This window comes from Montipora capricornis, chromosome 1, assembly GCF_036669925.1.
Source record: "Montipora capricornis isolate CH-2021 chromosome 1, ASM3666992v2, whole genome shotgun sequence".
Classification (NCBI taxonomy): domain Eukaryota; kingdom Metazoa; phylum Cnidaria; class Anthozoa; order Scleractinia; family Acroporidae; genus Montipora; species Montipora capricornis.
The window spans coordinates 38,843,167-38,869,534 of record NC_090883.1 but is presented as its reverse complement, the minus strand read 5'-3'; the positions used below and the strand labels follow the sequence as shown (position 1 = coordinate 38,869,534).

General features: G+C 38.1%; 1 protein-coding gene and 1 long non-coding RNA gene across 3 annotated transcripts in view; one reads left to right on the top strand and one right to left on the bottom strand.

Moving 5' to 3' along the window:
• Positions 1-718: 718 nt before the first annotated feature.
• LOC138042488 (LWamide neuropeptides-like) lies at positions 719-20,326 on the bottom strand. Its single transcript, XM_068888397.1, has 2 exons — positions 20,268-20,326; positions 719-1,494 (listed from the first exon to the last, which is right to left on the bottom strand). Exons 1-2 carry the CDS (start codon positions 20,279-20,281, stop codon positions 834-836), a joined length of 675 nt encoding a protein of 224 aa, XP_068744498.1. The 5' UTR covers positions 20,282-20,326; the 3' UTR covers positions 719-833.
• Positions 1,533-26,368, top strand: part of LOC138042498 (uncharacterized) — a 33,603-nt gene continuing 8,767 nt past the window's right edge. Inside the window, exons 1-4 of one of the 2 annotated variants that reach the window (XR_011131008.1) lie at positions 1,533-1,961; positions 10,354-10,668; positions 11,564-12,805; positions 24,857-25,049. This is a non-coding gene — a long non-coding RNA (uncharacterized lncRNA). Of the gene's footprint in view, positions 1,962-8,506; positions 8,966-10,353; positions 10,669-11,563; positions 12,806-24,856; positions 25,050-26,368 lie in introns of those variants that run through there. The other variant, XR_011131009.1, reaches the window with a different exon arrangement.

Genomic DNA, 26,368 nt, shown 5'->3' with positions numbered 1-26,368 from the left:
TAACATGAGTTGGATATCAGACTGAAGTAAAATCGTATGGTCATCATAGATGGCCTCGTTGAGTTTATTGAGACAATTCCATCACATTGTTCCCCGTATCCTTACTGACAAGGAAGAGCTCATGAATAGTTTATTGTATTTTTGGAGCGCGAATACGTATACGTGCACATCGATGACATAGGAGATATTCGTTGACAGATATCTTTTTATCTACTTACAAAATTTCGTATTTTCTTCCACGAGACACCACGCGACTCTCCTTCATCTAAAGATTTTGATCACGTAGTCATTGTTTCTCTCTTTAAAACGTTTTGTCTAAAAAACAACATGAATTGATGGATTCCTTCGCCGATTTACATTGTAGGTTTCAAAAAAATCATCTAAGGTTGTATCAAGTTCGAGCAAGGTTTTGTGTCTTGAAAGGCAAATTAATCGCCGGTATCTTTTGAGAAAACTGGAAAGACAAAATATGTTTGTGGGGTCAGTTTCTCATAGTTGCAATTTGTCATTGCTGTTGTACCAGACTTCTAAGCATGAATTAGCAAGACCTGATTCACTCCGGTGGGTGAGGGGTTACGTCGATCAATGATTCTGTTCAAATACTGGATGATGGGGTAGTGCTCGCCGATCAAAAGCATCCGGATAATCAAGTTCGTGCAGATGTTTACGACGATAATAATTGCACTACTGAAACAACTTTACGTTTTTGTCTCAGTCCTCTTTTTCGTTCTTTATTCAGATTGTAGTATTGTTGCATTTAAATTTACAATTCAAAGTTCTCTTTAGAGCTGAACAAACCTTTTGAAGTTCATTTGATAAGTAACCGTGATAAATCACTCTTTGTCACTGAGATCGGCTTGAGCATCTTCGTTTTGTTGCACTTTTTGGAGACTCCTTTCCCGATTTCTGGGGGTTTTTCTACCTAAGCTCCTTCCCCATAACCCGGGACGTCTATTCTTGCCCAATGATCCAGGTGGACGTTGCCTTATCTCCCTACCCCAGAAACCTAGTGGACTTTGCATGACTTCTCGCCCCCAAAGACCTGGAAGTCTTCTATGCTTTTTTTCATCTTCTTGTTTGGCCTCTTCATTCTTGTATGGCAATCCTCGTCCCCATAATCCTGGCGGTTTAAATTGACCCTCCTTGGCCGGTTCATCCGATTTTTGACCTTGTTTGAGACGGTAATCGGGAGATTCTAGGCCTCTGCGACGAGCATCCTGAGACGTATCGAGGGTTTGTGGCAAACTGAGAAACACAAGTGACCTCCCCCATTCAACAGGAATGTCATCCTGTCGTTTGGCATTTGATTCTTCATTTTTTATGAACGTGTGGTCATTCTCAGTGTTTATAATGGGTTCAGAGGATTTTTCTTCTCTTTCGACTTTGCTTGGGAGCTCACCAGTTTCATCCTCTTCTGTCTTTTCCAGATGCCGAGCAAAAGATGAAGTCAAAAGAGCCACCAACAACAGAATTGCTATTTGATAGGCAGGCATTCTAAATGGAAAAAATACGAAAATAAGCATGCATGATCAAAAGAATCACCTGCCGACTCTTTTGGGAGCCAGTTTTGTCACAATGTCATGAGATCTCAGTTTTATATCCGCTTTCTTATTATCATCGGAATAAAATTGAAACATTGTAAGTCCATTAAGGCCTACGGTTCCCCAGTTTCAACAGTCATTCGTCATTTTCGCAATAACGTTGTCGTAATCTGACAACTGAGAATTGTCAGGGGAAAAAGCAATCAAGAGCATGCATTCCTCAGCAGGTAAAAATTCAGCTGAGAAAATTTTCCGGGCTTAAAAGTACAGGTACTCAACAGTTGCACGCGGAAATAGTGACGCCCCGGAAATTTTGTTTCATGTCACGTTCAGGTTTTCAACCACTTACACCAAAAGGTCCCTATCAGTCTGCTTTCGGTTGGGTTCATGAGAAGAAAATCCTTAGATTTATTTTAAAAGGTATGAATTCAGTTTAGTAGCTTAGCTAAGTTCAGTTTACAATTTTTTCATTATTATTATTATTTTCAATTTAGGTAGTAGTTCTACGTGTGCGAGAAGGTTGAGAGTTTTCCTGTTTCCCTCTCGCGACTTGTTTCTATCCGATTAGGATTATCGACTGTCGTTACATTTTTCATGGGGAATTTTCCTTTTAATGAAACCATTAGAAATGGACAAACTGAAGGTACAGTGCTGGCTTTAACTGTGAAGAGTAGTTACAAAACAATGGAAATGCAACTTTAAAAAGGCAGAATTAACTTATCATCTTTTGCACTATATTTAGACTCTTCATCTTGTCATAAACTGATTTAAGAAATCTTAAACATCAATATCACTTGATGTCCAGACGACAGGTTTCCAGATATTTTTTTGATTTCTTGCCACTTATTTACAATGAACATGCCATTGAAAAATATTATTTGGGAGGAGAGGAACGTTTTCGGCCTGTATAAAAGTAAGGGACTTTCACAAGGAGAATCCATGTTCCTTCCATGCAAGGGTGGAAATATTCTACCCATGCCGACCCATGCGTTAATCCATCACGCAGAGGCCATTTGAGTGTTTCATTGAAATTTCAGTAACATGAATGGCAGAAAACTCGTTAATTAACGAAAACCCAAATTTCCTCATTTCCTTAGTTTCCGTCCATGTTTGTGTATAGGGGAGAATTTTCTCCAAAAAATATCTGGGGACATGAATTGTATGCTGATTATTGTAGCTAAATAAGTACTGAATTATCTGTAGAACACTGTTTCATAAAGTTTGACTTCTATTTTGATCCACCAAAAGAAGGTTCTGATCATGACATTGTTAGTATTACGTCTTGTTAATGAATTTGCTTTCCTTCGAAGTACTATAGCACTTAAGCTTGTCGCAGACATTAAGACAAATTGATTTGATCTTCAATTTACTTTGATCATGATTTTCCAAAAAATATGTTCATTTTAATTGATAGGATTACATGAAACAACAGGAAATAGAGAAATATATCTTTTGGTCTCAGTAGCATTATTACAGAGTTCATTAAACTATTAGTTCGGGTTAGGGTTAGGGTTAGGGTTAGTTGAAAGTAATATCGAGTGAAAGGTTGTGTCGCGTGCTCAAATGCAAAACGTCTTGAAATTTGTCTGATTCACTACGCAAGTTAGAAGTGCTTTAAAAAGCAGAAAGACTGTAATATATTTTTTTATGTTCTATATGTAACAAAGATTTAGCATAATTTGTTCCTTACAGTACAAGAATACAGGTTTTCGTTAACATTGCAGTGGACACAAAATCAGTGTGTTTCTTCAACTAGATTTTCTAAGTAACCAAACCACACGTGTATATGTCAAGTTCAAAATTCGGCACAAAAAAGTTAAATCGTTAAATGAATCTACTGCAGTCACTTTAAAACTCACCTAGTACTAGAAAATACTGAAAAGAGGTGAATTTTCGGAAAAAGAAATCGTCTCCCAGTCAAATCAATGTAACCGTTGTGCTTACCTTTTCGTAGTAAACTTCGAAAATCGTAAGTATTTTTTAACAAATCACCAATATGTGCATACCGTATAACTTGACTGAGATACCTTTGCGCTATGGTTTTCAAAGAAATGGCTGGCACAAAAAGAGGATGCATCTTTATTTAACGACGACTTGCCTCGACAAGCGGAAATGGATTCGATGTAAAATTAAACATAAACCTCACCTCATTTACGAACATACGCTCATTTGCTACAGATAGTGCCGACGCGTAAAATTACAAAAAAATTCCGATTACCTATTTTACAATCTGCCTGGGGGGCAATTTGAAGAAAATTGTGGAACCTTAAACTTAACAATATTTTTTAATCTGTAGCAGGTGACAGGGTGTAAATATCTAAATCATTTTAAAAAACATAGTGAACTTAATAAATGTATCCATTTAAACGTCCAATGCGGAATGGATAATGTTAGAAAATATTTGAAATCCTCGAAGGTTTGAGTACAATTCTACCGCACGTCTCCTCTTTATTACGCAAACAGGAGGTTAATAATGATGCTAATTATTCCCTAAATAGGAAAGGCAATGCATGTTTTTCTACTTCAATTAACGAATTTGACAGGTTTTGATTAGCCATGTTTCCTGGGTTAAATTGACCCGTTCAAAAGGGTAAAACGTTGAAAACATAAATTAAATTGTATTTTCTTGAACTTAACGATTTCTCAGCTGAGGTATATGAGCACAAATTATTTCTTCGATTGAACGAGATGTGTGGCCAGTCGAACATGCCATTCCCCTTTTTTAAATAATGTCGGTCCTTTTAGACCGCTTATTTTGTTTGGTGTGTTTCAGATCGATTCGGTCAGTTAATTTGTTCAATAAAATGATTAAATTAGTTAACTTTTAACAAAGTATGAAAAATAGACCCCATTGCCTGAAACCGTCACATTGAGGTTATGGCAACAAGAACTGAGAGCGAGTTTGATTTCTGCAAATTGCATTTATCGTATACCGAAGGGAAACACCATATGAAAAACCTAGACCCAGGAATCAGAAAAAGCTATATGTTTTGTTGAAAATTTTTCTAGAACGAGAAAAGCATTGCGGCTATTTTCCAAGAAGTTCGTATTACGCTCGGTTCTTGGCTGCATGTCAAAGTCCAATGAGTATACAGGACTTATATTTTTTCATGTATATAAAATGAATATCAACAGCGTTGCGAAGTGTTTTCGATTTTATTTAAGTGTTCATCTTGCCGGTAAAATCCGTTCTCAGGTTGAATCGGTTTTTAATTGGTGATCCTCATTTTATCGAGGTTGAATACGCACTTACGAATTGGAGAAACTTTGAAACTTTAAAACTGTGAGGCCAAAATTAAGCTTAGATAGGGTTAGGTTAGGATTAGTTCTGGTTATCATCATGGATATCAACTGACTTATTATAGAAAAGTAAATAATGGAAAGAAATGCGTAGGGTTAAGCGTGTTCGTCGGTTGTAATGCAGTGATGAAAACACAAGACTATAGATCTGGAGGGTCTGAGTTCGAGTACCGGTGAGTGTATAGTAAAAGAAAACTAAAAGGCCTTATTTAACCAACCCAAAAACCAGAAATTTAGAGGCATGGTGGTTAAAAAATAATTCAATTGTAACCATGATGATACGTACACAGCAAATCCTTCGCGTCCTATCTGAAGGGAGATACTTTGCTATTTCACAAGCGAACCCTAGTATTTAACCTTTGCTTTGGACTATCGTGGAATTGTGGACTACATACTCCATACGATGGTCAGATCAGTGCAATATCCCGGGAACCTCGAATAGCGAGTCAGGCGCCTTTACCAATCTGTGAAGCTGCAACCTCATTAATGACGAGTATCACTCGTATTTAGCTGAACACAAGCGATCTACTAATTAGAGGGACTGTAAATCAAATCCGGCCTATCACATGAAATTCATGCAGATCAAATTCAACGTTGGTTTTCGGGCGAGATGGGAGAGCCGGAGACCAGGTAGAAAAAGGTTCAGTAAAAAGAAGAGAACCAGCAAAACAAACGCACAAATGACGTTGAGTACAGGGATCTCACCCAGACTACACTGGTGACGGCCTGAGTGCTCTAACCATTGCTCGCACCCCCCCCCCCCCCCTTACCACCCGCTTACACCCTTTATCATAACACCTTAAGTTCTAAATATTAAAATATTTTAAAGGAGGGAGAAATAAACTGAGCTGATGATGGGACAAAGTCTTAGTCACTGTACATGCAAGGGTTTGTGTTTTATACATTTATATCACTGTAATGCGTTAAGGATCAGGGCAATCTCTGATGAAGGGGGAAAAGTGTTCGCGACTTGAGATCAGAAGACTGTATAATTCAATTTATTAGTGTATCAGTATAGGTAATAGGACCCCAAAGCTGTTCAATCTGAGAAGAATTGAAATGGCATAGAGTCCTGCTTTTTCTTATACAAATATGAATTATAATTATGGAAACCAATCATTAATGAATAATAGCCGCCGCATGCACCATGGGTGAGAAAATATGGTAATCCATCTGTGCGAGAAAATTTGGTTTTGGTCACCGTACGACCGCCCGTAAGTATGCCAATGAGAAACTGTGGTGCAACTCTCTTTTTTTGGCGAAAATATCTTTGATATTGGACATCCATGTCATGTTTAATTGACACCTGTCAAAGCAAAGTGTCCACTGACCAGTATCATGTGACCATATTGCCGGCTCAAGTTTAAAGCCTATCGAGGTCAGTTATTTTTTAAGAGTTGACCGGTACTGGTTTTCGATTTGATCGCAGGCTCCAGCCACGTTAACTTATTGTAAGAATATATAACACGGGAGCTCCGCTTTTAGGCTAATATAATTCTATATATTAATTAACATATCAAAAGGCGTCTGTAACTTCATTCCCACTGCGCATACGGAAGCGTGCGGCGTTTAAAACTGCGCTATCCTGTCAATTCTTTGCCCTTTCACCGGAAACGGAGCACTTCTGTGCGTAAACGACGTTGTTGTCGATCTACCCTCACCGTACGTAAGGCAAGACTTACCCAGAAGTCAAGGTAGAGGTCTTTGGAAACGAGTGGTTCTGGACTTTCAATGGTAAAAAAGCGTGGATTTTAATTATGTAGGTGCTATACCCTACACTTGGCTTTCACGTAGTACTATCCAATTTTAGGAATGATCGACTCAAAAGAAATAAAATCCAGGACGTAGGGATTCCTCAAAGACACCTCTTGGATTTTTTTTTTCGCAAAATAATCATTGCTCTCATAACAACTGTATTTTTGCCCTGATGATGACTAACTGTGAACGTTGTCATTCAAATTTGAAATATGGAATAGACTGTCAGATTATAAGCAGTACGAAAGTTTAAGACTGATGTATCAAATAAATCAAACTCTTGACAGCTGCAAATTAATCTCATTTTGAACGAGTGAAAAGAAAAATTTCTTCAGAATCAATAATCTTTGATTTCTTTTCAAATATTGTTTTTTTTTTCTGAAATTAGGAAAGGTAGCAGAGGATAGCCTACTCAGGTTCTATTGCCAATGAAAATTATCAAAAATTGAAATCAGAAAATATAAAGTGAGTGTAAATGTTCCTGCAGCTAGCGATTGCCATCTATAACCTAAAGGTTCAGTAATGGCTACTAAAGTTGACACCTTAATGTATTGCCGGAGCTCTGTACATGACAAACCTGAACTTCTCAAGTTGTTTTCCCGGAATCATATGCATGGCGCCTGTGCAGTTGTGATGCCCCACCGATCCGACCTCTGTTTGAAGCACGTACGAAGACAATTTCACTGAAAAGTAACATTTTTTAATATTTTATCCTAAATCCTTCGGAACCTTTGCTCCATTCTACGACAACTTTTTCGAAAAAAGGAGATCATCGCTCAAAGATAACTGCAACTTCCGTGGTCTATATCACTGATGTGATCATTGACTATGTTATGAGCTTATGTCAACAGTTAGGCTTCTGCAAACACAACATTTTTCTAAATCCTAATTTAAAGCAAATCTGTTTGAAATAACACTGGCTTTGTTATGCTGAGTATACCTGGGTAGAACAGCATCATTAGCTGAACCTTGTTGGCCGACGATTCCGCTATCAGTGTGCTGTAACTATCCTAACTCAGTCCTAAATTAGGTTTAACTTCTGCCTGGAGGAGCTCATAGTTTTTCCTTGTGTGCCCCTGTTATTTACTGATAAGTTCACCGTTTTCCGCCCTCATTCATTAGGCCTAATACTAGCCGCTGATACCTTTCACTATCATTCCGAATATTCCATCACGGTTTTGCATTTGAATCCTCGCAGCATGGCCGGGCAATTTTACATGATCTGAGTAATCTTATGGCCTCAACTCTTTGTAGCTCAGTGGTAACGCATCCCAACCAGTCAATGGAAGGTCGCAGGTGCACCACGTGTTAAGGGATAATCGAGATTCTTTTTCCAAATGAGCTTGTGTCACTCACAGCTGATACATTCATCCGGCTATTAATATGGACATACTCAGTATTCCCCTTAGCACGAGTTGTATTTCACAACAGCCCAGAGAAAATGAGATTTAGCAATCAAATATCATGTCCTCAACAAGGAAATATTATTATCTCGGCATTAAAATGTTTATTTAAGTTTTATTTGTCATAAGGTCTTAACACCCTATTTGGTATTCACTTCATTTGAAAGAAAAATGTATTTGTTCACTTCTATGACTTATTCTGTTTTTTCTCTATAATGAATTAAGAAGTTAATCATCGCGGCAAGCAATAATGAACACTCCCATTTCTTGCTCACGTTTGTCTGTGTTCTTTAAGGAAGTAATATTGTATTCATTGTGATGGGAATAATTTAAAGGATTACATTCTATATTGTGACGATAGCGTCACTTTCACTGCTCTTAAATTATACTTTATCCTCTCGCTAAGAAAGTGATAAGATTCAACGTTTCACCTGAATCGCATCTAAAGTGTTTTGAGCACGAATCTCTTGTATTAAGGTTACAACTAAGATCAGCATAAAGGTTGTGCGGTTGAAAAATTTTTATTGCCTAAATGTGGATCTTCCTGCCATTTCAGACATTCATTGTTTCGGAATAAGATCGCACCTGCTGAGTTGAGAATATAGTTCTGCTATCCTTTGTCCAGTAATAAGTATTTCCTCATGAAACGCGTTTGTCTGTATTGAGATGTGGATCGTCCCAAATGCACAGCTACCATCCGAATCAATGCAATTGAAGTTATTGACAAGTGACTTCCCAAGCGGAAGAATTACAGGCGTGAATATGATACAAAAGTAAAAAGAAAAGAGGTTAAAATGCGGGTCTTCTAGTATCTGATATCTTTTGTACGTCACTTCCATGCCTACGAGGCCAAGTTGTTATAAATTGGACTAATGAAGAAAACTTACACACAAGCTACTAAGAGGAGAAAACGGAGCATCAACTCTTTTGTAAAACAAGCAACCAACCAACCACCCAACCAACAAGGTAACCAATCATTTCTATTCTTACTTGTAGCATCAGCAACAATTCAGTTATGAATATTGAGAAGTGTGTTCAAAAACCGTTTCTCTGCTTTATGAAATCGCCTGACGCCTTTTTCGTCTGTATAAGTGTAATCACATGCAAAATCACATACAAAGTAATAATTTCAATTGATCACAATTCTTTTACCCATGAACTTGCAAGGAAGAATCATGCATTTGAAAACGCCTCAAAATAAGGCCAAAAAAAGCTGTGGGCACAGGTTTATGAGGAAACTATGGTTACCGAAAGCTGATAGATATCAATTTTGCACTTGCTGAATTTTTTGTGATTAATGAGATAAATCTAAAGTTATCTAAGATTACATTTATAAATTTAGCTTCTTTTACAGGTTATGTTTTATCCCTCAAGTTTGAAAAAGAAAGTTCTACATCTGATGATATCCTTCATTGCATGATAAGGCTCAGCTGTCTAGGCTAAAAAAGAATCCCTCGGAAATCTGACAAACTCATCTCTCTTCGTGTCGCCGGCAGCCTGTACTGATATTTTCTACCTTCAACTTTTCCTTTTTTATTAGTTTCGGCTTTGTTTATCCCAAGAAACGTCCAAAGTACTTCTTAACAAGTGCACGTCATTCGGATTGAATTTTAAAGTAACAAAGCTTCTGAACTGAGTTCAGTTTCCCCATATATCCGTTTTTGGTCTTGTCTATTATTGACGTCGCTTTTACTCTCACGGTGCCTCTCTCCATCCAGATGTATAAATGGGTACCGGCGAATTCAATGATGGTGGTAGCCCTGCGTTAGACTAGCATCCCATCCAGTGCGGAGTAGAAATACTCCTATAGTCGCTTTATGCTACAGAAACCTGGATACGCTCCGGCCTAATGGGCCACTTGGCTCGTAACCGTAACCCTAACCCTAACCTTTTATATGAAAACCGCGGAAATGTCCGACTTCATTATCGTAGGGGAACCAAAAAAGGAATCTACTTTTAATGTTGTTCCACTTATTGATCTCGCTTTAATGGAAACTTTCTCCGTACAGAGAAGAACTAAAACGAAGGCTGTTTTCGTGACGTTTTTGTCGCAGAGAACTCAAATTTCAAATTCCCCACAAAATGGAATGCACAGATTTAGAAAGACTTATTAGCTGAAAGGTTATACAACCGTGCACCAGGCCTGGTGTGGGGAGGGTGTAATATAATTCATAATCTAACCGACACTATTGAGTACATTACGACCAGCATGATCACTTGTTGCAACTTTTTATTAGTAGAAGCTTTTATGCAACCAGGATCTTTGTATCTTGTTCAAGTACCTTGCCAAGTTTCGATTTACGTGACTAATGTCTGGCACTAAAATACTAAAAAACGGTTTGTTGTATCCGCAGATTCATTCAAGGTTACATTGTAAAGTAGCATCAGCGGTATCATGGTTACGACAAGCAGACACATTCTAGCCGTTCTCGGAATTCTATCATTGCTTGTTATTGTAGTTCTTTTGTCAGAAGGACAAACTACTCGCCAGCGATTCAGATGGCTACAAAGGCGGTTGATACGAAAGAGACCAACAAGACCCCCACCAGGACATGTTAAGATCGGAAACAGCCCTAGTGATTCAGTGAAAAGCAGACCAAAAAGTCAATCCCAAGACTTTAACAACGCAAATGACGTTGATGAATATTGGACAGATTTGTACGATAATGGTAAGATCTCATTAAGTAAATGAGCCATTTTAATATAAATTTACGGTAATACTATCGGCAAGAATTTCGCATAAGAATGGCTGGCTTATGTTCTCTTCATCTAATTTGAATTGGTTAAAGAAAGTGAGCAGCAATTGCGCAAGTATTGCGTTTTATAAAATAATTAGGATAATACGCGCACTCTCATAGCTGTAGATGAGAGTATGAAAACACGGGTGTGACATCACACAAATTTTGATGGCTTATATGCCGCCAGACGCGCGTTTTGATTGGCTGGTAGGAAAAAAGAGCGTGTATCAAGGAAATCTGTTTCAATCAAGAATTTTCCTTCATTTGTTGCCTTCATTTGTCGGATGATCTTTGAGAAACATTTTATAAAGGCAATAGAGGACTTTTTTCTGTGTTTCCATAGACTCATCTAAACACTCGGGGAAGTTGGGAAAATTCTCGACAGTTATGCAAACCCTCGACTGCGTCTCGGGTTTGCATAACTGTTTCGAATTCTCCCAACTCCCCCTCGTGTCTAGATGAGGCTATGGAAACACGGAAAACGTGCTCTATTGCTTAAATATCCCCGCCAAAATTTCATCTTTGTTCTCCGCGATTCAACAATTCTATATTCGAGTCTCGCTTTGAGACATCACTTTCAGAAGCACCATTCAACATGCAAGTCTTACCATTTCATGTATGTTTGATCATTTTATGCATGCTTCTGATAATGACATGCACGAATGATTTACCTTCTGTACGTACGCGTGAGCAGGCAAATATGACAAAAAATGAATACTCAAAGTGAATCACATACTTGCTGCCCTGTAAACTCAACAGATCCAGTGAAAAGCATCGTAGTTAAACCATTATGACAGTTAACATATCAGTGTTTTTATTCATCTAGGTGATATCTCCAACCCCTATGAACCTGGACTTTGACGAAAATTGAAGACTACGAAAATGATCTGTTATAGTAAAATAGTTTTGTAAATGCTTTTATTTGAGTCACTTATGAAAGTGAATAATGATAACAACAAAGAGAACGGTTACCCGAATCTTTTTATTTTAGCCTATTCATAACGCTTAGAACACCGCGACAAATGACGACAGTAATTTCTAAAGTGAAACTATCTCTAATTACCTAATTTGCAATTTTTACGTTATCGATTATTATCAGAATTTAAATGAGGAAACCGTGCTGGGGTTTGAAAATAGTTTAATACAACGTCACGTCACTGTTGTTTTTCGTGATGGGTAAGAGGTCAGGAAACAACTGCTATTTCGAGAAAGTGTAGTTAACCGAACCGTAAAATAAAAGCTAGAACGAGGCAATGTCGTTGAAGTCACGTTTAAAAAACGAGGTATAATGAACATAAACCATATGCAAATTAGATAGCTGCCGGTAATCACTGAAACGAACGAGTCATCGTGACGCCAGGCGCTTCTTGACAAAATTTAACTGCAGTGGGAGTCGTTGAATATATAAATTCTATCTGGCACTGCAGGAACGCGGTGGCAACTACTTAATGTTGCATTTAAGTGGACGGGTGTTCTGTAACCTGGCCGTCCTCTGTAATTTGATTTCAGCCACCAAAAATCTTGTGAAATTAAATGATATGTCAATATCAATGCTGTAAGGAACATTCATGCTGTACGTCATTTGTCATCGCCACTCGAAGTGAGTCTCTAGAACGGAACTGACCAATAACCGCCTGTCTGTATTATTTCAATGAACTTAGCATTGTGTAAACGTGACAGGCAGCCAGGAAGAATAGGTTCAGGTTAAGTTAAATGCACGAATAGTTTGCGTAGAGTGAAAAAGTTAATGTGATTGAAAGTTTTTCCGTTTACGCGATCCAATTATTCATTTCCGAGAATAGAACTGGTATTTACTTACGCACGTACGGACAACGATATTCTTTCACGCCACCGCTTTGAAAAGAAATCACGTGCAGTTTTCGGGGTAAATCGGGCACGTGAGTGCTAGCTCAGTTCAATCAACTATCAACTGAGTAACCAATAATACTGGTCGCTTTGTTAAGGAAGAGCTGGAATGAACATAACCATCTGAAGATCGCAAGATTCTTGTTGGAAAAAACTCACTGCATTAAGTAGGGCCTTGTTTCAGAAGAGAGCACTTTCTGAGGTAACATCTCTTCATTTCTTTGGTTTATAGTGGCGTTCAGAGTGAATCGCCTTAACTACAAGAATTTTAAAACCAAATTAATTTACGGTTTCAGCCAATTTCACATCAATCATGGCGTTCTCTGTGATTTATTTGGCGTTAGCGCGTAATATATTGCTATGTTAAAGTCAGCGATGAAACGTTGCCGGTGTAATTGTGAAGACTCGCAAAAGATGCCAAATTTAAAAGACCAAAATATTTTAATATGGGGCAACCCGCTGTTTTTAAACACCCCTCTGAGCAACTTGGTGTGGCTTGCAATCTACTAGATGTTGTTGCGACTGACTATTGTGACGAGTGTAGAGGCCAAGATACGTTGACACTTTTCTGGGGTAAGACAATTTTTTCTGTGATATCCGGCGGCTTCTGTTGTTGTGTGTTTTCTTCCTAACTGAAACCTTAATATTCCAATTGAGCAAAGATCATGGGTTTTTTTTTTTAAGTCTTAGCTATGCTTGATGTAAGACAAATGACGAAAGATTCTCGGAACAACTCCAAAGAGATTTTGCCCCGTAATTTGCATTGCAGCACTTCTAAACTGAACACCGAACAACGCTACGGCGTCGAGGCGGACTGGCTTATCCCGTACCATTCGTTTGAAAATTCGTTGAAAACATGGAGTACTACCGACCAAATAAATCACATACTGTCGAACCTCTCCAAAATGGCCACCATGAATTGGGGACAGAATAAAATGGCCGTTGTGGAGAGGTGGCCGTTCTGGCCAGGGGAGGTAGGGGTGTCATATGACACCCGTTTTTCTTTCAGGCTACAATATGTTGATTCTTTCTGTGATATTTTCACGCTTACTGTACGGTTATCAGCGACTACTCAATGCTTTTCTCACCGACTGAAACTTCGGTTCACGTAGCGTTGATTATTGAGTGTGGACATAGTGTGGTTTAATTTTGTTTTTGGTTTGAATTTGTATAGCTGGCTTTTTTTAATCAGCTTTTTAAAAAAGGATTTTTTCTTTTTGGGGGGTTAGAAGCACAGGGATTGTTTTTTTTAGGGGATCTTAAAAAGAACTAGACATTTTTTCCTCCCTTCTACTCACCTACCATTCCAGGTGATCATCTCCAGTACCTCTATCCTACCCTACCCTTTCTTCACACATCTATCCCTCTTTATGCCACCCCGGCCTTCTACACAAAACTACTCACAGACATTTCACATTTATCAAGACCTTTCTGTATACTTACCAGAACTTGATCTTCAACTCCCTACCACTGGATCTTTTATCTACTCCTTAAAATATCCACTTGACCACGCAAGCAGTTGCTGATAATTCCTCAAAATAATTTATAAATGGATATTTTATTTTTCACCCTAAGACCACTCTTGGTCAAATGTGTGATTTATTCACAAATGTGCAATACGACATCAGAGCCATGCACGTATGGCAGAGTCACACCAACGCAAATGCGTAAATGAAATTGATTTCTATAGAAAAATAGAGGAATTGAAAGGCCACCTAAAGAAAATGTTATTTAGAAGATGATTTTTCAACAAGGATAACATTTCTTAAAAGAAAAAACCGACAAGCAACTTCGCCTTTCAGGAAACAAGGATCTAACTCGAAGGAAATGGGTTTACAGCGATGGCAAACTCTTCACAGGAAACAACAAGAAGTACTACGAAAACCAGCGAGCTGTGGAATGGGCGAGAATTTACGTGGGTGCTTACCATTTAGCCAAAAAATTTCGGTTTGGGGTCAAATGGAAAGGCAATTTTCCAGAAATTTTTTTCGGAAATTGTGGACAACCTCCAGAGGTAGTCCTCTTTTTCCGTTCCGCACGGAATTCGCAAAATGCTCTTACCATTTGCAAGAATCCTTCCGTTTCCAGGCCCTTTCTCACAAGATCGAGTAAAATATGCGGGATGGAATGCTTTGTAGTAAATGGTAAGCGCCATTCTCATCCGGTTGGTCATTAACTTCGGAAAATCGCTTACCTTTATGCAACGATCATTCTATCCGGATTATTTGGCTAAATGGTAAGCACCCCGTGTCTCTGCCCCGCCCGCTTTCGCTTGTAAATAGTTCAAAATGTCGAGATGTATTGGCAGAACTGAACTCGTATGGAAGGCTCTATAATTGTGGAAAAGCTCTCGAAGAAGACATGAGAATGAAGATTGTACAAGACATTATGGGGAAAGGGGGAGATTCAGGGACATTTTGTATTGAGCATGTAAAATGTATTTGAGTGTCAGTCACGCAAGACCAGTAACTGCAAAACCACGAAACGAAAACAAATAGTCCGGATATTCGAACAACACGTAGGGTTCGAGAAAAGGGGCCCTGGTCACACTCAGGTTAGAATTGCGTCAAAGTTAGTTTTTAATGATTGTTCCCGATAATAATATGGCAAATTTAGAACAGCATGGTAAGAAACAAAATTCAGTCTTTCTGGAAAACTATAATGAGACAGAAACCTGTGTGAGCCATTTAAATTGATTTTCAATAAAAATAAGCGCTCTTCACATTAATTCTCTGTACAGACCACTCCACCCTCCATGCCATTCCTTAATTTTTTTCGGGATCATTTGCGGTCCAAAATGCGTATCATTTGGGTTCCGGGATAATTTGCGGTCCAATATGGGGATCATTTGCGGTCCAATATGGTTAACGGTACAGTTTGGGGATCATTTGCAGAACAGTACAGATCGACTTGATGGAAAAATGGGTTAGAGCCCTAAATGCTTTTAGAAAAAATAACTGAGATCGAAAACCATTATGCTCGGGTAGTGACCAAGTTTGGAGAAGTCTTATTTCTCCTACAACATTAAACCTGTCCAGAGCAACTTATCTTACTTTCGATTATTTCAAAGAAATTTCCTTCACATTCAGCTTGTAAACAGGCCATTTTGCAAAATGAGTAATTACGGTTATGTTTAATGGTAATGTAGTTACTTTCCAGTTGTATACTGCTCTATTTAATTGAAAATCTGAGAGACATCTTGTATTAAAGAATATCCCGGCACTGTTTTTTCATTGTTTATGAAAAGTTGTCCTACTTGTGAAAGACAAAAAGGGGTTTTGCCCTGACGAAACGCTAACACTCGAAACGTCAGCTTTCAAATTTCTTTACGGTGGTCAATTTACCATATCAATTCAGTTGATAAACCCTTTTCTTTATAATTATTTCACTTCCTCACTGACACAGCACCACAGCTTCTTTACAAACCAAACCCCTTTATCCTACATGTCAAGGAATGCTTTACTTCCACCAACCATGAACCAATATTCTTAACACAAAAACCAAGACAACGGTTGTTTTAGACTAAACCCTGCCAACAAGTGATTACTCCAATCACTACAATGCGTGCCCTGATCCCTTAACACTTGCAGACTGCAGACTAACCCTAACTCGCAGTAAAAATTAACCGTTTTAAAATGGGTGCTTAGCTCCAAACACTAAAAATTATCGTTCACATGTAATAAATAATTCCGTTATTGTCTTTGATAGCATCGGAGACAACAATTCATCATAATAAGCTTAAAATAATTTCTTTAGTTTATTTGATATATACTCCATAAAATTAATTACAGAAAGATATCCATATATGTTAAAATGAGCATTGTTCTAAAAAAAAATAAACCCAGTTTTTGAAACCAGAAACAAAATTAACCCACAAGAAATATTCCCGAATACAGCGAACAGGATTTGATATTTTAGTTAAAGTCTCTTATATTTTAGATGTTAAAGTCTCTTATATTTTAAACGTGGGGTCGATAAGTTAAATTTGCCTAAAAACCCTGCCGTATTTCACTTACGGCTGGAGGAGATGCTTTCCGTTAAAATGTGAACCACAAACGTCAAACGCGCTGGCAAGGCCAAAGTCACGTGATATCTTGAGGTATGCGGCTTGCGGTATTCCGAAAAAAGCTGTGGCTAAAGGTCTCTAATGTATGGACCGTACGCCGGGACAAAAAAATGGCCGCTGTGGAGCGAAAGGTGGCCGTTAGTGGAGATTCGACTGTATCATGTTCCAGTCAGTCAAATTTTCGTGTGTCGTCAACAATCGATTACGCCTTATTCTGATTGGATGTATTGGCGTGACCTAACCCTTAATCCATTTTTTACCGTAACGATACGACTCACTTTTTGCCGCTTTCTACATGAATATCTAACGGTATAATAAAAGCTTAAACCACTTGCCCTGCATGGTAGATTGTGCTTTTCTTAACTTTTTAGATGCAACGGTAATTTGCATTGAAAGGGTTTTTCACTTACGAGAAATAAATGAGACAAAACAAACAACATTTAAATGCCAAAAAAGTGACAAGGAAAAAGGAAATGAACTTTCTTCCTTCAATAATGTTAAATGTTGAGTCCTTAAAGGCTAACCCTAACCATTTCGAAAACAAGAAACATCACCATTAGCCTGATCGTCGTGTGGTTTACCGGGTGATTTTAACAAGTGAAACTGCTAAAATTACCTTTTATCTTTATGGAGTCGGCTGATTTAGACAATGGAGAATGACCGAAGTGGCATTTTTACGGTTCGGCTATTCAGCAAGAGGAACAGAACAATTCTGAAGCCAACCAGTTAGGTGACATCGTTTCATTGCTGAAATGCATGACTTACTTTTCTTTTGTCAGTTTCGATTTGTTAGGATGCCTGGGACGTAGAAGTAAAATGATCTTGTAAAAATTCTTATGCTCAAAAGAGTGGCAGAGGTTGCTGTCTTTGTGGAGCGGCAAGCAAAACTTGTTCGACGCTGCAATCCGTCATTATGTTCGATACTATTCAACTTCAAATAGAAATACTTTAAATAATTACAGACATAAAATACTAATATAAGATTATAAAATGATTATAACTTGTATTAGAAAAATTCTTGTCCTTAGAAATTAAAATATTTCATAGTACAGGGCCTCTGTGAGCGATAGAGTTTTTGCCATAGATAGAGTTGAAACGAGGCACCGTTAGAGAGTCTGATGCTCGTAAAGAGTAACCTGTAGGGCGTTTCATCACAATATTACCTGATAGCACTTGTGGGAGTTCATCATGAAATGCAGAACTAGCTTATAACAATAGCTCAACGGATGCCAATCACCTTGTATTAACACGTCCGACGATCTCGTATCCTTTGATAAGTTAAAAATTATCCTTGCCGCTCTACAGTGCAATCGTTCCAATGAATCAAAAAGATCAGCATTAAAGCACGACCCCCACAGAACAAGGCCGTAAGTTACTGATGGCAATATGACTTTGAAATAAACGTTAATAAGAACATCCTTTAGTAAAAACCTCGACCTCCTAATTAGGTCTAGCTTCTTTACGAAAGTCTTCTTGAGATCCAACATATGCGGCACCCAGGAGAGTTTTTCGTCAACTATTATACCCAGTTAGCGAGATTTGTTAACCCACTCCATGGCATCAGTGCCGATGAGAATTGGCGCAAGTGGCCCCCTTGCTCGGGTTTTACAAATTAGCATGGCTTCGCTGTTTTGCGGATGCGGGGTAAGGCGATTTAAAATACACCAATTATACAAAGTCTACAAAGGCAACAAAGGCAACAGCCCCTATGAGACCCGAATCAACAGCTTTTCTCCATGTTTCCGTAACATGAACAAGCAGGAGCTCGGTCGAATACCCCTGTCGATAAGCCCATTGTCTGTCAGAAGCTAACGATGATGTTCGTAACATTGAAATGCCGTCATCTCTTTAAAAAGAAACTAGATTACAAGTGCAACCTCAGTTGTTTTGGGTAGCTATTTAGTAAATTAAGCAGTGCGAGCGTTGAAATTTGACATTTTAACGGTAAAGTACGTTGCATGAAGACGAAACGCTAGTAAAGGATAGTGAAATGGTGAGTTTAATGGTAGGTAAATGTTTTCAAGATAATCAATTAACATATCATTTCACATTGTAAAGACCTTTAGTCCAGGCCTCGGTTGTTCAAAAGGTGAATGATAACGCTTTCCACCGGATAAATTTAGTGGACAGCGCTATCCACCCTTCGAACAACTGGGGCCAGATCATGAAAATGTCATGGACCTAACAAAGTATTTCGCGACTATTCCATCTCATTTATGTTGTACATAATGGGCGAAGTATCCCTATAAATGGATTGGTTCGGAAAATGCATGCAGCACGTGCAGCACGATCATTTTGCCTCTTTTAACCAATGATATTACTGCTTTATAGCGTTGCCGTTGTCGTAGCAGTCGTCGTTTCTTAAAATTCCCAACTAATACGGAATGGAGGAAGGGAAGGGCTCGAAAGGGAATACGCTTAAGCAGCGGTTAACGTTTTCGTCGCTGTAGCCGTCCTGGTTTCTCAAACTCCCTATTTTCACCGGCTCAAAGGTGGAAGACATGATTCAGGGTTTAAAACAAAGGACGGAATTCTAATAAACCAAGCAGTTTCAAATAAAGCGAAAGGAACGCTTGATATGTTACAAACTATTGGATTACTTCCAGTTTACAAGCAACCCGAGCTCCACTACCGATTAGTTGAGACTCGTGCAGCGAAAAATAATATAAAAGAAAAGATTCCAATTAACGAATGCCGCCTTACCACAAATAAATACTTAGCCTGTGAACAGGCCCTACACCTGTACCTTCAGTTATCTGGGGGGGGTTTGATTCAATTGGCTTTTTAATTAATGTACTTTATTAAAAGGCCTGTTCGTAGAGCAATAATAAAAACTTAGTTACCGGCAAAATCGTAGCATCCAACAGTACTCTAAAATATTGATTCAACAATGAAAGTAATGATTCACAGAAAAATTTGTAAATCGGACTCCTAAACTATCATTGCTTCACCTGCTCTTTCCTGTTTTTTTTTAATTTGGCAAGGTAACAACGTTTTAATCAAATAAGCCAGTCTTCATTGATTAAACTTTCTAGTTCAGAAACAGCTGCAGCTTTTCAATAAATGTATTTTTAACAGCGCGGATAAGTTTTTTTATTTTTACTGCTACCATTGAAAATCGTTCACAACGAAACAATTTTGAATGTGCTTGCTTACGAAGAGCCCTTAATATCTCACAATATCATAAGTTTGGACTTTTCTCCGTTGCGTTTAGCTAAGGTTTTAATAATCCTCAAAAAGAAGCATTGACCGAGGAGAAGGGGTAATGCTCGTGCCGTTGGCTGTTATTAAAATCAGCTTTAGGGCTATCTCTTTGGTTGGAGTATGTAAACATTGAACAAAATCTTCGAAAAGGAATATTTAAATAAAAATACGAGAGGTGATACACCAAAGGTCACGGTTTTTTTGCAATAATACTTTCAAAATCACCTTGCATAATACTTTTCGTTTTGACAATTTTAAACTTCTTGCCTTTCGCCATGATAAGAAAGCCCAAAGTCTTTTTTATTAGCTGTTGATCATGTGCGAAAAACTAGGATGAAACCTTCGGGACTCGCAGTGAAAACGTGAACTGATTTGTATGAAGGAATAAACGTACCTCAAAAATGGCATCTGCGTACAGAATTCCTTGAAGTTCTGCCCAGAAATCCTGTTCCCATAACGTGAAACTATATTCTGTGTTTCTACATAGAGTCCACGGTCTTTTATATTATCTCAATTAATTTGCATGCATAATGGAAATAGTTCCTTTAAATATGGATCTAAGCTTAAAAAGTCTGTATTGTAATGGGAAAAGTACAAACTTCTCTAAACAAAAGTCCAGAGTACTTGATTCAAGGATGCACTTTCATTTAAAAAGTTTGTTTCATTAATTTAAGTGCAACGCGTTTGTGAGATGAAAGATTTTTATAGGAGGGCGTGGTTACCAATGATCTTAACTTAGTCCTTCTTTCATTAAGTGTATGAATACTTTTTTCATTACCAAAATAGACTGCAATCAACTTCACCTTCATTTTCCGATCGTCTTTTCATTCAATGTAAACGTCTCAGACTTTTAATATGGTTTCTTAAAATAACAAGGTTCCTACTGCTGAATAATCCAAAACCATGGCAGCTTTTACCATTTAGAATGCCATGATACTAGGATAGTAGTTTGGGGTTCCACTCTCGTTCATTTCTGACCTTTGCAAACGAAGCCTTTTTCTTTTTAGTGAAATGCGCAAATGAACTTTGTCTATGGTCATTACTTTTAAAAGGTATGACGTGTTTTTCATTGAGTAAAGGGCATTTCGCCTCTCAACAAGATCAGTGCAATCCACCGACATCATGCGGCCCCTGTGAGATGGATTCATTTCGAGACTGATCAATTTTGAACTAAAGCAAAAATGTCTCAGACTTTTGATATTGTTTCTTAAAATAACAAGGTTCCTACTCATGAATAATCCAAAACCATGCGGCTTTTAACATTTAGAATGCTATGATACTAGGATAGTAGTTTGGGGTTCCACTCTCGTTCATTTCTGTCCTTTGCTAAAGAACCCTTTTTTTAAGTGAAATGCGCAAATGAACTTTGTCTATGGTCATTACCTTTAAAAGGTATGACGTGTTTTTCATTGAGTGAAGGGCATTTCGGCTCTCAGCAAGATCAGTGCAATCCACTGACATCATGCGGCCCCTGTGAGATCCTGCCGGTGAGATGGATTCATTTAGAGACTGATCAATTTTGAACTAAGGCAAAATAAATAAAATTCATGATATTAAAACAGGATGCTCATTTGAGAAATTTCCTCTTTTGCTTCGCTGGCGGGAAAGTGAAGTTCTTTTGAAATCGTGACCTTTTAGAGATTTACATGGTTAGTTGAACTACATCAGGATGAAATTCGAAGGATAGCGATGTTCATCTGGCTTCGTGCACTCTTCACGAAAATTTGGAGAGCTACTATGATAAATTTTGGTTTCAATCTTGCCTTACTGATTTTAAATATCGTGCGCAGATTAACATCGCAAAGCGAAAAGTTGAAGGAACCGAGACGCCTCACTGTGTGACAACCCAAAAGCCATCTTTTCGTGAATACTTTACGAAAACCCTAAGGACATGAATCTGACAAAAACTGTGCAAGATATAGTTTAATTTAATAATCGCTAAAAAGCAAACATCAATTTTAGATTTGCCTTGGAGTTCGTAATTACGATAGCGGAAGATGCCAATGTTATGACAAAATGCTATAGGCTCAGTTTGTTCCTTGGTTTGGGCAAACTGTGCAACTGAAGACTGAAATGAGATGAGGCCATCCCGGCTGGTGATGCATGAGTAGACTTTCTCGCTGCCTAAGAAACGAAGCCAACTCAGTAGAAATATGACATGTGCCTTTATGCTTTTGAAAAATATTTTTGCGTGGTGAGTCAATTGAAAAGAAAATAAAGCTGTCACTTGAAAGAATTTCCATCGCCTGAAGCGTTAGCACGTAAAGATATAATGCACTTTTGAAAGTCAAGAAGTGAAAGAGAGATTTGCTTCATAAGTCTCCTGAGCTCCGAAAATACGTGTATGGATGAGTTCTATCCTAAACTACTATTAACTTCAGCACTATTATTGGCTACTGCTTTAGGATCGTAGACATGTGTTCATGCAGCCCCATGAAACTCAAACGATTTTTAACATTTGCATGCGACATGGCCTATTTGGTTAAAACACGTTTTCCGGTTCAGTTTTCCGCAAAGTGCCTTTTCCCCAATTTATATAACAGTGAATTATGCAAGGCCATCATATAGTTTTTGTAAGTCTAACTCATCTTCCCGAAAATTCGATCCGTAAATAACGGTATGTAGAAATATACAATGTTGAGTACTTGTTTTCGTGGACTCCTTCCATAAAGAGTTTATCATAAGCCGTCCTTATAGCTCGATACTTTAAGCAAAAGATGACGACCATTACCAAATTCCAAAGCAATTTTTGGTGTTCGATTAAGACTTTTATGGCCATATTTTAAGTTAAACGATAAGTATGCCAAGATAATTGGGTATTAAAATGTGTGTTGAATACTTCTGATGAAACCGTTCGTGTCGTTCTCTGAGACAGTGTTTAAGACAAATTTTCTTAACTGATAACAAGGACCATGACTAGTAATATACTGAATTAGCTCTTTTGACAGGTTTTTTATGTCAGTTATATCTGAGCCAATCGGAGCAAAACGCAGAGCATTAAAAGGACCAAGAGAGCACCTCACATTTTACTAACGACAAATGGAAAACTGAAAACAGCATGCTTCTGCTTGTCATAAGAAACTTCGTTGTTTTTTGGCAAGAAAGAGTGCCAATTTCATCAGGCTTGTGTTTACCGTTCGTTAAGCAACCCAGTTGGTCAATTTTAATGCTTGTAGCAGAACCATTTGCCGCCCACTCATTTTTAAGGAGAGGGGAAATGCTGATGCTAATAGAAAGTGTACACGGGGGGTCTTTTCTGTCCTTTTCCCACATCAGTCCTGTAGAACCAAATTTAAATCTTTATTTGGCAGTGTCTTTAATCTTCGTTCGGTTAATTCAGTTTTAAGAAGACTGTGTAATTCAGCGTTCGAAATTAATCTGATCAGCACTTGAAGCTCGTGACTTTCTCATTAGTTGTCTGTGATCTTCGTCAAAAGAGCCACGGAACAGCCATGCGTGCAAAAATGACTTTTTTTAATTTTTAATCATCAGGTTCATATCTCGTGAGAAAAATGTTATGTTATGTTTCGCAAAATACAAATACCTCTTAACTTTTGGTACCAAAACAGTTGTATTATCGCACGGGCATAAAAATTACATTGATTAGATTTTTCAGTCAGCGTGATTAGAGAATATTCCAAAAGCTTGATTTAAACAGCTGTCAAAGTTTATAAAATAGTTAGGCAACAGCAAAACAATTTCTTTCAATCGTCAGTTTTTTTTCTCTTCGAAATAAGCAACAAAGTAATTAAGAATACAGTGGTATTTCATAACAAACCTTTAAAATAATTAGCATTTTCAACTTTACAGGAAATAGGCGGGGGAAAATAAAGGAAATTTCGACAAATTCGTTTCACTCAGAAAGAGAGTAAAAAACGCGTAGGTTTGTATAAATACCTCAAAATTAGTTCCAGTTTAGAGAAGTATTTAAATTCGATTTTCCTTTGTAATCATTTTGAATGAACAAGCTGACATTCACTGCCTGGCCCGTCCAGCGAGGTATGTATTGCATACCTGTATTCAATGTGTTCTGGTTTTGTTTATGAACGTAACCTTAAAATTACACAATGAATGTATGCGATTACACAAAAGAGCAGAACATACCTTACAAAGCGATCATCAAGTAAATTTTTATCATTTTCATCGCACATTTCTATTATGGACTTTCGAAATTACGGAAACTAAAACCCGCTAATACTACAGGAACAAATTTATGTCAGTAGTTATTGAAGATGTCCACTGCTATATTTTAGTACTTAAAGTCTCTGACGGGCACACAAACGCAGTTTAGTAAACTTCCTGCATTGCGGATAAGCATGAGGCAAATCAGCTACTTTGATGAACTATAAAGCTTGGACTGACGTATGTGGAAGACTTGTCGCGTAAAACCTGGCAGATATTCAGAGGTTTTTTCGGCTTTTCCTGAATGTGATTCTCCGGGCCAATTACATTGGCAAAGGAATCCCATTCATACGACCAAAATCTATAATAATTAGTATAGGTTGCTATTCCAAACACTATTCCAATAAGAGCCTTGGTGATGCGTTGTTGATTTGAAGCCTTTAAAGCCTGTGAGCGCCGCAGTTTCTTGCTGCTAACCTTCCTCAAGTGAGGTTTTTTCTTTTGCTTGCCCTTTGTTGTTCGTGTGATTATAAGGACGCTATGTGTCTCCTCTATTTGTAAGACTAAGCATTGTATGTCTGGGTCTAGTGGTGTCACATAGTATTAGGGTGAGGTTAGGGTTAGGGTTTAGGTAAAAAACACCGTCCAAGGGTAGCACTGTTGTCTTGCTTGGCTGAACACGGGGTTTTCTTATCCTGCTTGTGTATCGAAGTTAAATGATGGCACTGTGGTCTGGCTGTCTAACGTAGCTTAATGAACTCCCACTCCGTGTCCTTCCGGTAGAGTCAGGAAGACAAAGTCAGTGAAACTCGAGGCATAATTTCATTTGATTTTTTGAGTGTATTCTTCATTTTTGTTTAGATATTCAAGGTTGCCATTGTCATGAAGACTTCTATACTGTTCTGTTGTGGTCTTATAGCACTTTTTCTCCTCACTAATATGATTGGCTCTCAAGGAGCATTGAGACTATGGACAAAGCGCCGCTGGGTCCCACATCGAAAGACAAGCACAACTCCCGTGAGGCAGGGAAAAAGTAAAAATGCTTCACAAAGTAGTAAGTACAACCAAAAGTTCATTACTCATGCAAAAACCTGAGACATAAGAAATAATACATCTTTATGACTAGTAGTAATCTCGGCTTATTAAAGTGCGTTCGACAATCGCTTTCGAAGAAAAGCAGAAGGGTAGGGAAAGAAACATTTTTTTTATAAAGGTGGTCTATCGACCACTTATTTATTTTTCTAAAAGGCTGTTGAAATTGGTTTTTGTAGTCAATCCTAGGGTTTAGAAAGCAGTTTATAAACAGTTTATAAACAAAGTCTCAATCCTAATATATAAGGTCATTTTCGCAGCCGCCTTTCGGGATGTCACGCAACGCTCCCCCGAAGGGTTAGAGGAGCGTTGCGTCACACCCCGAAAGACGGCTGCGAAGGAGGCTAATGTTTGATAAGCGTAGTTCAAAATCAAAAAGACGATCTATGGTCGTTAGTCGGGTTGTAGCTACGCGTGCGCTGCTAAGGATGACATGTCGATCATGAGCGCTGCGTAGAGGTTCTAAAAACAGCATGTGTAAGAGATGGTAAGATATGCATGTCTCAAAGAAAGATCATGAAAACTGTAATCGTACTGGAATAAAACAGATATTTCGTCACAAAAACATTGCTTATTTGAACTGACGTATAGATGAAAGTGAAAGCTACGATAATAGCACTGAAGATTTCATTTCATTTGATTTGCTTGCATGAGTTGTAACATCACTGATGCGTTTCAGGAAAGAGGGGAAAGGTGACTGTTGCGTTTGGTTAATTATTACATATGAGGACCTTGGGCGGTAGATAATAATACTTAGAATAATAATGAGTCATGTAAAAAAATAGCAATGCTTTGAGAACAAGAGGCTACGGGTAGCCTACACTTTGTTTGCAGGATTTTTAGCCGACTTCCTTTATGTTCACAGTATTTCAGTGGGATTTCTCCGTAGTCCGAAGTCCACAGTCCACATTCCGTGACCCAATGATACGGTTAAGTGCGATCGTGGATATAACTGTTGTTAACGGCATTGATTCCAATCAAAACCAGAAAGCAGATGCTTTACAATTCTCTACTATGAATTACGATATCTGTTACAGTGTCATACGATAATACGATAACCATATGATTGCATTGCGTGCAAGGAAAACACAAAAACTCGTCCCCCGTCCGTTACGTAGTCTTCGGTAGATTAGTGGTCATCGCGATTGCCTTTGAAGGAAGAAATACCGCATTCGAATCTCACTTGAATTGCCTTCTATGAGACTGAGAAATCTTACGCATATGCAGGTAGAGCGCGACCCGAATAATAATAATAATCATCATCATCATCATCATCATCAT